Genomic DNA, 12,141 nt, shown 5'->3' with positions numbered 1-12,141 from the left:
ATGTCTATGTAATACCTACATTCATGTGGACATATTTATAGATATTTGGTAGTCTCATTACTTCATGTTCAAACCTAGTTTATTACACGGAGAATTTGACCAACCTACTAACTGACTGGTGGTTGTCGCTCACCCGTCCAGAAGGTCAAGCTCAGCACTTTGAGCCTCAGTCATTTATTTTAGCTTCATCCTTTCCTCCTCCCCCGTAGCTCTCTTGCTGCTTCTCAGTCGTGTGAGCTGGGTTTCATTAATGCCCTCGCCAGCTCCTGCCCACAGAGCTGACGTGCGCTCCCAGCACTGCTCCCCAGACCCACCATCTCTTTCTAACACCATCCTCACTATGGCCAGAATCCAGCTTGCTTCTCTTTTGTTTATTGTACAAGTAATTTATAAGTACATTCTTCTGCTTAAAAAATATTACAGAATCTGGAAAAGGCACAGCTACGGGGACAGGAAAAGATCAGAGGTTGTCAGGAGTTGGGGGGAGGGATAAACGGGGGAGCACAGAGGGTTTCAGGGCAGTGACACTGCTCTGTGTGACACTAGAATGGGGGTATGTGTCATTACACACTTGTCCACACCCACAAACTGGACACCACCAGGAGTGGCCCTAATGTCAATACAGATGATGTGTCACTGTAGGTTCACGGACTGGAACAAATGTGCCAAGTGTTGAGGGTGCTGACGATGGGTGAGGCTATGTGTGTGATAACGGGGGCAGTTACGGGAACTATCTGTACCTTCCTTCAGTTTTGCTGTGAACCTAAAGCTGCTCTCAACAATAAGGTCTTAAAACAATTACAGACCAGCTAGAAAATGAGTGTCCTTCTGCCCCCTCGCCCGCCCTTTGGGACACAGCACACAAGTCCCATAGAAAACTTGCCATGACACCACTGTGCTGCACTGTACAGTCTGTACTTTCACTTTCGTTTAGATGTTTTCTGTGTCACCTTTGATGTGTTTTTTCTAAAACACAAACGTGCCCATGTCCCTCCCTGGAGTCCCCAGGGCCTGGGCAAGTAAAAGCAGACTCCTGGTTGGGGGGGGAGACCCTCCCCCCACAGGCCCTTCCTACCTGCGGGGCCCACCTGGAGGCTTGTCCTTGAACCTCATGCTCTGCATGACCCACAGCACCCAGGACTGCCCCGGGTCCCAGCATCAGGGCCTCCTGGCCCCGTCTGCGCACCCTGGAGAGGTTTCCTGGCCCTCCCCTGCTCCACTCCTTGTTCTGGGAAGGACAGACCTGGCCCGCCCCTCATGCTCACACCTGGGTGGATTTATTGCACCCACCTGCTGACGCCACATCTCCTGTCTGCAGGGCCGTGTGCATGGAGCCTCCTAGTCCCTCAGACCTTAACTTAACTGGTAAACAAGGTCCCCATGGTCCCTCCAATAGACTCCACGAGTCCAGGACTTTATGCAACGCCACTGAAACTGGCAAGTTAGCGACCAAACGCTGAACCACACCAATGTTTTCTCATGGGAGAGTCACACGGCTAACACCCCACGTCTCCTCTTCCTGAAGCCCCCATTCCCAGGGGCCCTTCATAAAGGCACAATAAAAGGAGACAAACTGGGGGATTTTAGAAGTGGATAAGAAATGGCAGGAGTGACACTGTGACAAGTGGGACACAATGCAGAGGTGAGCAGGAGACCCCCGTGGAATAAAAGCCTGTCCCAGGAGGTGTGCACATACCTTCACACCAGCCCCTCCACTTCAATTCAACCCTGCCTCCCGGGATGAACCCGGGCAAACACAGGTACTCACCTGGGAAATGGCCTGTCACCCCTCAGCCTGCAGTGGCTACAGGTAAGGGCTCCAGGGCCCCCAGGTTTCCCAGGCAGGGGAGAACCCCGAGCACCGCCTGTCCGCCTGGCCCCCAGGGGTGAGCCACGTTCTGAGAACCAGGCCCAGCCACACAGCCTTTACCCACTTGCCAGTTTGTGTCACTTGGTGAAACCAGATGGCCTTTCCCCCCACTGGGAGTTAGCAGCCTCCTGCTTGGGTCTGAGGGAGCCATGCTCACAGCACAGCACCCATAACTCGGGTCAGTGCCCCAGCACCTGGGAACACCGGGCAGCCGGGCACTGAGTGGATAAACTGAGAGTCAAGGGAGCAAAATTGATAAATGGTGAAGCTGCAGTGTAAGCTGTCCTGGGTTTTATGTATTTTACCTTGAAAGATGTCCTAATTCCCTTTAGCACAAGGGCTGTACCTTAGAACGACTAAAGGGGCTTTAAGGAAAAAAAGGCCTGCTGGGCGCCCATTCCGGTTTGGTTATGTGGGGTGGGGCCTGTGCCCTTAGTCAGTTCTCCTTTTCAACTTGGTGCACAGCCGGGATCCAAACTGCTGCCTGGAGGGCAAACACCAAGGAACACAGAATAAGCCGATTTTCACCAATGGCCTCTTACACACATGGCCGGGACCAAGACAAGGGTCCCTGGTATTGGAGTCTCACAGTCACCTGGGTGGGTAGGGCCGGTTTTAGTATTTTGCCTGGCACTGTCCTGGGGCTCACCTGCCGTCCGTACAGAATATAGGCTGTTTGGGGGTCTTGCACTCTGCACTCAAACTGCTGTTTTCAGTAACCGCTTGGGCACAGACGAGTCCATTCGTTTTGCCTTTGTTTTGATCTTGGCAGCCAAACCTGGGAACTAAAACAACTTTCATTCTTAGTTCCATGGGAAAATGTAACCCTGCTCCCAAGTCCAAATCTTAATATTTTAAAAATAATCTTTATCATTTGCAAAAATTTAAACCTCAATCCTCAGGGGATGTACCATCTTGTGATGGGAACCAAAAAAAACCTTGAAAAAACTAGGGAGGAGCTAAGTGAGAAGTGTGTGATAATTACTCAGATATGAGAGAAAGAACAGATTGGTAAATTGTTTCCCTGATGTTACACAGTAAAGGCTTCTGGTTGAACCATCGTGCAGGTAAGCCAGTCACTAAGATAATCTCTTCCTTGAGGTCCGGGAGTGAGGTGGATGGTTTCCAAATGCCTCCTGAGATTCTGTGCTGATAAAATTTAAACTTTGAGTAATTTGTAAGAGACAAGAAACACAGTGATTGTAATAAAACAATCAGGGTTCATTCTTTTATGTCCTGTGTGAGCTGAGGAGTATGACAAACCTCCCTACTGAGCCCTCTGTGGCAGCCTCAAGCCATGCTCCCCTGTATGTCTCAGTACTTCTAACCATTGCCTTACAGATTTCAACATTTAAACTCCTGTTTGAAAAACAGTCAGGTTGCTCAGCCCTCTTACTGGTCTCTCCCTGAGTTTTTGGAGTTTCCATCTTTGTGCCAAAGCAAAGATGTGGAACATGGCAGAAAATAAACTTAAAATGCACCCTAACTTGCTCTTGCTACTCAAGTTCTCCGTAAAGCTTTCCTCTTTTGACAACTTAGGAACGGGCAGGAAAAAAACATCCTAAGGAGAACTGTGTCAGGATGCTGGCTCAGTGAATCAGTTACCGAGTGGGAGCATCCCCGCCGTGAGCAAGGTCCAAATCACCAGGTCTTGCGCTCAAAGTCAGTGGAAAGCTTGAGATAAATCAGTAAAGGGTTTTCATTCATCCATTCATCATCCCGCCCTCATGCCTCCCCCTCTCCCCCATCCACCCATCATCCATCCACGCACCATCCATCCGTCCATCATCCATCCATCCATCTCACATGCACAGACTGACTTTGCCAGTTACTGCTGGCTGTGTCACTGAGAAACCAGGAGACAGTACAGGCCCTGCTGGGCTTATTCCAGTGGTTACCATTAACATGACAAGCACATGACACCCAGGGGTGGAAGGTGCTGGGGGAAGAACAAAACGCAGAGCAGGGGGAGGGGGGCTGGAGAGTGGCGCTGTGGAGAGGGACTGCTACTGTCCTTCAGAGGCCAGCACCGCCTCCTGGAGAAGTGCTCACTGAGGGAGAAAGGAAGAAGGTGACAGAGGCCAGCCAAGAGGACATCTGGAAAAGAGCACTACAGGCGGGCCAAGGCCACAGCAGGAGCGTGCTTGCCACGTGCTGGGTCCTTGTCTCCACAGCAGACGTGAGAGCAGGGCCAGCAGCCCCCTTCGTGTCATTCCAACTTCAACATAAACACTCGGTAGGGACCCACTAAACAGGAGCAGCCACTGTCACGGGGACAGCCACTGCTCATGACGAGGTGCCGAGTCAGAGACACACTGAATTTCAACGGCTCGGTATCAAAAAATTGAAATATCTTATTACTCTTTATATTGACGATGGGTTGAAATACTGGCTTGAATGAGATATACGTTTAAAGTTAATTTCACCTGTTTCTTCTACTTTTGTTACCGTGGTGACCAGTTTAAAGTCACATGTAGGATGGGGTCTCTGTGCACAGGCCTCATTACACTGCACAGCGCCTCCTAAATCTTGCCACGCCCACCAGCGCAAAGCTCCTGAAAGGTGGTGACTATTCCATCCCAGGTGCCAAACGTGTCCTGTCTCCATTAGGTCACTAGGATAAGCACGGCTGTAAAGAACACCCTTTGACCAAAGTACCTGCCTCCACCCTGCTGGCTCCACACACTGCCTTCCTTCCTGCTGCACAGACCAGCTCCTCTCAGAGGTCAGACCCTCCACTTACACAATCCGTCCCATACCCCTCGGTCCTGCCAGGTGCCCACTCCACCCTGACACCTCCCCTTACAGCCCAACCCTGCTCCTCACAAGACCCTGAACTTGGCCTCTGGTCCCCTCCCCCTTCCTTCCACAAAACCGCCCCTATCAGTGGCAGCCCGTGAGTGCCTCCAGGTGGCTTCCTGGCCAGTATCACACAGGTAGTGCAAAGTCCTCACGCCTGCCTGACGCAGGAACCTTGCCCATCTGGCCCTGACCTCTTCCTCGCAGCCCCTGCAGACACCCCGTCTGCCTGCCCAGGCTGCTTCCCATCGGCTCACTCCCCACCCCCACCCCACCCCAGGAGCAGCTGGAGGGTCCTGCGTGGCACAGGGCTGTTCCCCGTCCACTTCCTTCTCCTGTTCATCTGCCCCGAGGTCACTCCCTGAGAGGCGACCCCACGGTGTACCTTCACCTAGGAGGTCACCGTCAGTTTGTGGAATAGTCACATGCCAAGGGAAACGAAACCTGTCATGCTGAAGCAGAGCTGAAAAGACAAGGAGGAACGGCTGCAAGCGTCACCCTGCAGCACCCCTTTTCCACCCTATTCGGAGCAAAGAAACTTCTGACCAGGTCACTTATTTCCACCGTACTGTAGAAAGGGTCCTAAGTCACAATTCAGTCAAAATCTTTGTCAGGGTCAGAGAACCATCACAGGAAACCACTGGGAGGGTTGGAACTGCCTGGGTTTCCAAATGCCCAGGGGACTTAGGCCTCAAGCGTGGTCCGCAGCCAACCAGAGGGGCCGCAGCTCTGGCGGATTCCCAGGCCTGCCCTCGCTCGACCGTCAAGTTCCGGTCTGCATCAACGCGAGGCCCGTAGGGGCTCAGGGCATCAAGCATGGACAGGAAGCTGTGAGCCCTCGCAGCAGGGCCTGCAGGGTCCCTGAGCAGTGTCCTGCACCAGTCCTCCCTGTCCTCCTGCGGCCAGAAGCCTTTCACTAAGGAGAAGGAGAGACGGAGGAGGAGGGAAGGAGGGCGACAGGAATTAGGTGATTCCACTTCCTTCACTTTGCAAACGAAAAATCCCAGGCCCCAGGCCACTCCCTGGTAGAGAGGGCCCTGAGTAAGGCTCGGTGCTCAGGCCGCTGGTCCCCGGGGGTTTGCACCTCTTGCCTCCTGACAGGCCGTGACTGTAATCTCCACTGCACTAAGTATATGGTGGGGAAGATGGTGGGGTGAGGGCTGCTGGCGGACACTTGGGAAAACACAGTAGCCTAGGAAGCCCATTAAAGAGAGTAACTGGAATCATGACTCAACCACTTTCTTAACATATGGCCATCTGTTTTTTATCCAGAGATAGCTTTTCAGCACAAGTACAATCGTAATGGATGGACAATTTTGTGTTCCAGTGTCTGCCACTGCCCTTTCCTCACGTTTCTAGTTGTAATTGCTTCTGACAGCCCACCAGATGGGTATGGCTTATTCAAATGGCCCCATTTTTCCCTGAGAAGAGGTTTCAGATCTATATTAAAGCTTCTAGTTTTCTGTCACCAGTGGGGAAAACATTCTTTCTTTGAAAGATGACAGGATGTCTAGCTTCCAATTGCCATCTGAGTAGGTCACACAATGTTGTCTGCATTTGTAGACAGCTACGTAATTGCACAGACTTCCTGTGGCACACATGGGGTTAACACAGTAATTCTAACACACTGCCTCCTACAGCCAACAATTTTTGCTAAATGATTACATTGTAAACACAGAAGATCCCATGACAGAACGTGTATGTGCAGAATTCCAGGATGGTAAGGAGCCCAGAGCTGTGTGAGGCGAGGTGGTCACTGTTCCCAGTTGCCCTTTTTATCTAAAGCCAGCAGAACTTTGGGCAGGCGCAGAAGGAGCCCACTCAAGCCGGGCCCCACGGTGGAGTTCAAGAAAAACAGGCTCAGTGAAGGACCCCCCCCCCCCCCCGGGCACCTGGGCGCCACCCACAGGACCTCCCATTGCTGACTAGGGCTTCTAACCTCCAGATGTTGATGGTGCCCAGAAATCGCTCTGCAGGTAAGAGTGATTTTGTTTTAGATTAGCAGAGGTTTCATCCACACGACTTGATGAGAAAAGAAGACAGCTAGAACTCCCAGTACAAGGAAGCACTCCTTGCCGAGATGCCTGGATGGAGACAGTCACCAAACATTTGAGTGCCTGCAAGGGCCACATGCTGTGCTGGGTGCCAGAGCTGCCCTGGGGAATGACACTTGTGTCCCAGGCCCCCATTCCCACTGCAGCTCTCCCACTTAACAGAACTCGGCTCAGAGTTCTGAGATGCACCAGGCATATGAGGTTCTTCCCAAAGCTGCCATGTTCATGTGTCAAATGAGGATGAGTTAATACCTGAAACTCTCGCATCGCACTGGTCCCTAAATGTTAGTCACTCTTCCTATCAATGGAAAGACTTACACAGACTCGATTCAATGAACTCCCTGGAAAGCTTGTATTCAGGTTTACTCTGTCCTGGGCAGAACAGGGCTTAGCTGCCATTCGCTGCGCCCTGAGGGCCCGCCACTGCTCTGCACTGGCAGCTGTACAGGCCTCCTGAAGCCCAGTCGCTGTCTAAGACGATGAGTCACTCTTGGTGCTGACACAATCTGGCTGAGCGTGGGCCCTTAGTCACGGCTAAGTCTGTCTGTTTGGCAATGTGGAACCTATTTTAGGTAAAAGTGAAAATCAGTTTAAATTTGCAGATTCCTTGTGATAACAGAAGAAACCCAAAGAATGAGAAAATTAGCCTTAGAAATACTCTTCCTTAATGGGCGTGGCTAGGGGAGTCAGGAATATAGATGGGGAATTAAAAAAATAAGTAAATAAACACAACATAAATTTCATTGGGAAAAAAAAGCATTTCATCATTCTGGAATCAAGTGTTACATGTTTTTAGCCACTATCACTGTATTGTAAAGTGACTGCTAGCACTGTACAAAGGCATTTTCTGTTCCATAAACAAAGCTGCCTATAAGTTATCTGTATAAATTCTGAGCAAGTCAGGCTTTGCTCATCTTGGAGCTGTAACTAGACTTTACGACCTCGCTTGCAAGGGGCCCATTAAGAGCATGGCTGACTGGAAAGTACTTGAATTGAGATAATATAAAACTTGGCTTAAATATCGCCACTATGAGCTGCGTGACCTTAGCTAAGTCACTTATCTCACTGTGGGTCTTTGTCCCCACCTCCAAAATGTCTTGGAGCCATGTAATTAGGCCTGGACATAAGATCTGTGAAACTCCTAGCACATAAAATGTGCCAAGACACAGCAGCTATGGTCACCTCGACATGACACTTTACCATAATCGTACATCTGATTAGAAAACTACCCAGAAATGAAGACATGAGCATGCTCACCCTGGTCTATAGCTAGGAGCAAAATTCTTCTAGGGGAAATCCAACACTGATACATCAGAATCCAGATAAAGTGATGCAAGGGTGCTGGGCAACAGACAACGTCTCTGGGAATAACTACTCCAAGGGTCCGTGTCTGCCAAGGCCAGACCTCTGAGTACGTCTCAGGGTGACAAGTGCATCCAAACGCTCAGACATCACATCGAAACAGTAGGTCTGGCGCTTTGCACTAAGTCCAAGAAAAACGGCCAACAGCCTCAGCTCCGCCTGAGGGAAATGCCCAGACAACCGGCCGTGGTGGGTTGTCAGAAATGTAGGACAGCCCAGATATGCCAGTGGAGAGCAAGGCCATCAAATATGATGTTACCCTGAGGCGAGAACTGCCATCTCCCATTAACCTGACAGGACACCAACCCAGCAACCTTCTCTTAGATTTTTGATTCTCAAAGTATCCTTCTCCACTGAGGAGACCAGCTGTGTGGACTTAGTGAACTCTTTTAGAACTGTTCACAGGTGGCATAGCCAGGATAAGTACCAGTGAACATACTGCTTCTGTGTGTTGCAACATCACCTGAGTGCCTGTACACAAGTGGGCAAACTTTGGGATAGAATTAAAAAGAATGACAAATAAATAAATAAATAAATAAATAAATATTCTTTTCTTTCTTTTTTTTTCTACAGGCATAGCACCTTAATTGTAAAATAACCTTGAAACTCTGACCTTGAAGCATGGAAACTCAAGACCAGTTCCTCTTCCTGTGCCAATGATTTATTCTCTGTGGAGGCGCAGGATGCTATTCACTTAATATGCTTCCTCATTTGCATGCACGTGCTTTTAAAGCTTTTGACAGGGGGAGCCACTGTAGCCCCACTGCAACCTAACCGGATGCTACCAAGCATGCCTTCTGGTTTTTATTTAAGTAACGTGGGCAATGTCATCTATTTCATTCTGCCATTTCCCCAACCCTGGCCTCTGCTATATCACATTGTCTTCCTCTGGAATGTCTGTACCTGGGGTCACTTTATTAGAAATACCAAATCAGAATAACCCTGCTTTCCTCGGGCGCAAAGGCGGGCCTGTGGGGCCAGGGCGGTGACTGGCGCTGCAATAGCTGCCATCAATAGGTCGCGGGAGGGGGAGGGTGGGGGGGGGTGTCTCGCCGGGGACCAACGCTCCGGGGACCCACGCTCCAGGCACGCTGCAAGCCAGGTGCCCAGGGCTGAAGGCACGCAGGCAGCGACGGACCGGGAATCACGTAGGCGCGTGCCACAGGCGGTCACAGCACCCCAACTTGCCGCACCCGCGCCAGCCCCGCCCCGCTCAAGGGCGAAGGGAAGGTCACCGGCAAGGTGGACTCGGGCGAGGGCGCCGGGCCCACCCGAGCATCCCCCAACCGTGTGTGGCCTGGAAACAGGTGAAAACGAGGCATCAGGGCCTTTGAACTCATCTAGTGGGCAGAGGGGAAAATAAAAACTAAACGCCAGCTCTGGGACGCGTCTCCAGCCTGCGTGATCCTTCAGGCTCCAAGGACGCATTCGCCTGGGAAGCGCAGATCCAATCCACCTTCTAGCAGTTGGCTCGCACCACCCAGGGATTTGCCTGGATCGGAAAACCAACATCTGGGAACCCCTGCGACCCCAAGTGCACCCAGCGCGACTGCTGGGCGTGGCCGTGTCACCCCTCACCCCATTAAATTGAAATATTCTCTTGGTGCGTCCGCGGACTCGGGTTCGGGTCCCCATCTCCCCCGGAAATCCGCCTCCACGTTGGGGGTGGGGAGCCTGGACTCCGCGACCAGTGCTGGTGACGTCCTGGGTCCCCGCTTCCTGGTCCTTCCCTTCCAGGGAGGCTGGCGGGGAGGCCTAATGACCCATTTTAGTTTTCGGTTTGGTCATGAGCCGTAAGGGAACAGGAAATTAGAACGGCGGAAAACCTTTTTTAAAAATTTCCCTGCGGAAAAACGAGGCGGTGCCGGGCGCCAGGCAACAGCGGCCGGGGAACCCCGCGCCCCACGCAGTGTCCCACAGTCAGCAGCAGGAACCTCCCCAGCGCTGCTTGGGGGGTGGGGGGGTGGCGAAGGGCACGAGTCCTCCTGACGCGCCACAGGGACCCGGCCGTTTCTCCTACCACGTTGGGCGGGAGAAGGGGCGTGGCATCGGAGGTGGCCGCGCTGTAACCCAGCTTCTGAGGGGCGTCCGGCCCCTTCCTACGACTTGCGTAAGGGCGGTCCAGGCGACCCCATCGTAAGTCTCAATTTTAAAAACAAACGTGGAGGTGGAAAACTGGTCTTCCGGATAAAGAATCCTGCTGCCATACTCCTCCCTCCCCCGCCCCGCAGTGACTGAGAGGTTGTACGGCCCGCTCCTCCCGCTGAAAGTACCTCTGCGGTTCCTCGGCGCCCGGCTGCTCCCACACCCTTCTCTTCTACCCCATTCCTTCTCCCTGGTTCCCCCATTCCTTCCCATCGGTGCTCCCCTCCGCCCCAGCCCGGGGAGGGAGTGCGCACCTTGTGCATCCCCGCCGCTGGTCAGCACGCCGATGGCTTTGCCGGCCCCGGAGAGTTGTTCCAGAAACTGTCGAAGGGAGCCCCTGGGGGTCGAGGGGATACCGTCTTGATCCATGGCTAGCAGGCCGAAGACAGCAGTGGGCAGGGTGCGAGACAGCCAGTGCACCCCACCCGCTCCTCCGCTGCTCGGAACCGCTCGCCCCGCCCGCTCTGGGCGCGCCAATCCGCGGCCAGGGGCGGGCGCGCGGGACGTGGGCTGAGGGCGGGGCGCCGTGGGTTGGGGAGCGTCACGTACCGAGGCGCGCGGGGGGCGGCGGGCATCGCAGGTGCAGGAGCATCGTACTCGGGAAAAGCAGCAGGGGAGGGACATTACGGCGGGGGGAGCACCATAGGGGCAAGGAAACACTGTAGGTGGGCGGAGCACCGTAGGTGGGGGCGAACATCACCGGGAGGGGGTGCATCGCTGCAGGTGGGTGAGGAGCAGCGCATTCCAGGAGAGCGCGGCAGGTGGGGACGCCAGGCCCGCGGCGGTTGGGGGACCGAGCCCCAGCAGTAGCGAGCGCCCAGCTTCCCCATCCCGGGTGGCACTCGGAGCTGCGGGCGCCCCAGAGGTTCCTCCCTCCGCCCCAGGTTTCCCCTTAGGCCTGAGGCCCAGAGGAAGGACGCGAAGCGGCTGCTGGAGTTAAGGGGCAAACGTGGGCGTCGCTGCTGGCGACGTTGAAGCCCTGTCTCCGGTCCCCAGAGGGGCCCTGGCGCGCCCTGGCCCCGCCCGCACGGGGACACGTGAAGAAACGTGACCTTAGAGGAGAGTCTAGCGATACCCTGGGCTCTGAACATAGGATGGGGTTGAGGAGGGCAGGAAAGGCTGGTTGGGAAGATAAGATCCAAGTTCTTACCTAAGGAAGCCGAGTTCCTGCGCTGTCCTACTGGCAGGTGCAGACAGGCAACACATGTAGTGTGGGGGTAATTGATGAATATGCTGACTCTTTATGGAGCTTAACCCCATGCCAGTTACCTGCTGGAGACACGCAGATGGATGCCTCAGGGCGTGGTCTCAGGAGGCACTGCTGGGGGTGCACTTACCCCCAAAAAAGTTTCATACACGGGCCCATCCATCCGCAGTTCACAGTAGGGATGGTACAGCGCCGGAACCTACTACATGCGCAATAAATGTTTTGTCAAGTGGATACAAGGGGGTAAAGAGCCTAAGAAAGTCTCCGTCTGTCAACCCAGAGAAGCCTGTGATAGCAACACAAACACGCTATTCGCTGTAGGGCCACCCCAGACAGAAGGTGGGGTGCACAGACGGGTTGAGTGCTGGCAGCATGCACGCTCTGTCATCCTCCCGCTCATCTCCGAGCATCAACAATTTATTGTAAAAGAGCAAAAAGTGCCTACTGTGGGCAAGGCTGGAGATCTGATCCCTGCTGTTAGCAGAATTAATGGAGAAATGCCTGAATCCCCATGATCCAGCTTCTGGGAGTCCTGCCAGGGAATATGTATTTTAAACCAGCTGCCAGCTGTCCGGATGAGTGCAAAGCCTGAGAACAACTGCATGGATGGACTGAGCCCCAGCAGGGCCCGCGGTGCTGAAAAGGACACTGGGCCGTTTTACCACGGCAGGTGGGTGGCCTTCACTCTCCCGGGACAGGAGAGA

The 12,141-nt window shown here is 53.4% G+C and overlaps 1 protein-coding gene across 3 annotated transcripts in view; it reads right to left on the bottom strand.

Moving 5' to 3' along the window:
* PFKP (phosphofructokinase, platelet) overlaps positions 1-10,691 on the bottom strand; it is a 65,639-nt gene extending 54,948 nt beyond the window's left edge. Inside the window, exon 1 of one of the 3 annotated variants that reach the window (XM_074325044.2) lies at positions 10,485-10,691. In XM_074325044.2, coding sequence (XP_074181145.2) covers positions 10,485-10,599 — 115 coding nt within the window. In that variant the 5' untranslated portion in view covers positions 10,600-10,691. The remainder of the gene's footprint in view (positions 1-10,484) is intronic. The other 2 variants (XM_074325042.2, XM_074325043.2) reach the window with 2 other exon arrangements.
* Between the last annotated feature and the right edge of the window lie 1,450 nt (positions 10,692-12,141).

The sequence above is a fragment of the Rhinolophus sinicus genome, chromosome 1, assembly GCF_057876585.1.
Source record: "Rhinolophus sinicus isolate RSI-liver-muscle chromosome 1, RSI-T2T, whole genome shotgun sequence".
NCBI classification, from domain to species: domain Eukaryota; kingdom Metazoa; phylum Chordata; class Mammalia; order Chiroptera; family Rhinolophidae; genus Rhinolophus; species Rhinolophus sinicus.
This window is presented reverse-complemented; position numbering and strand designations above follow the sequence as displayed.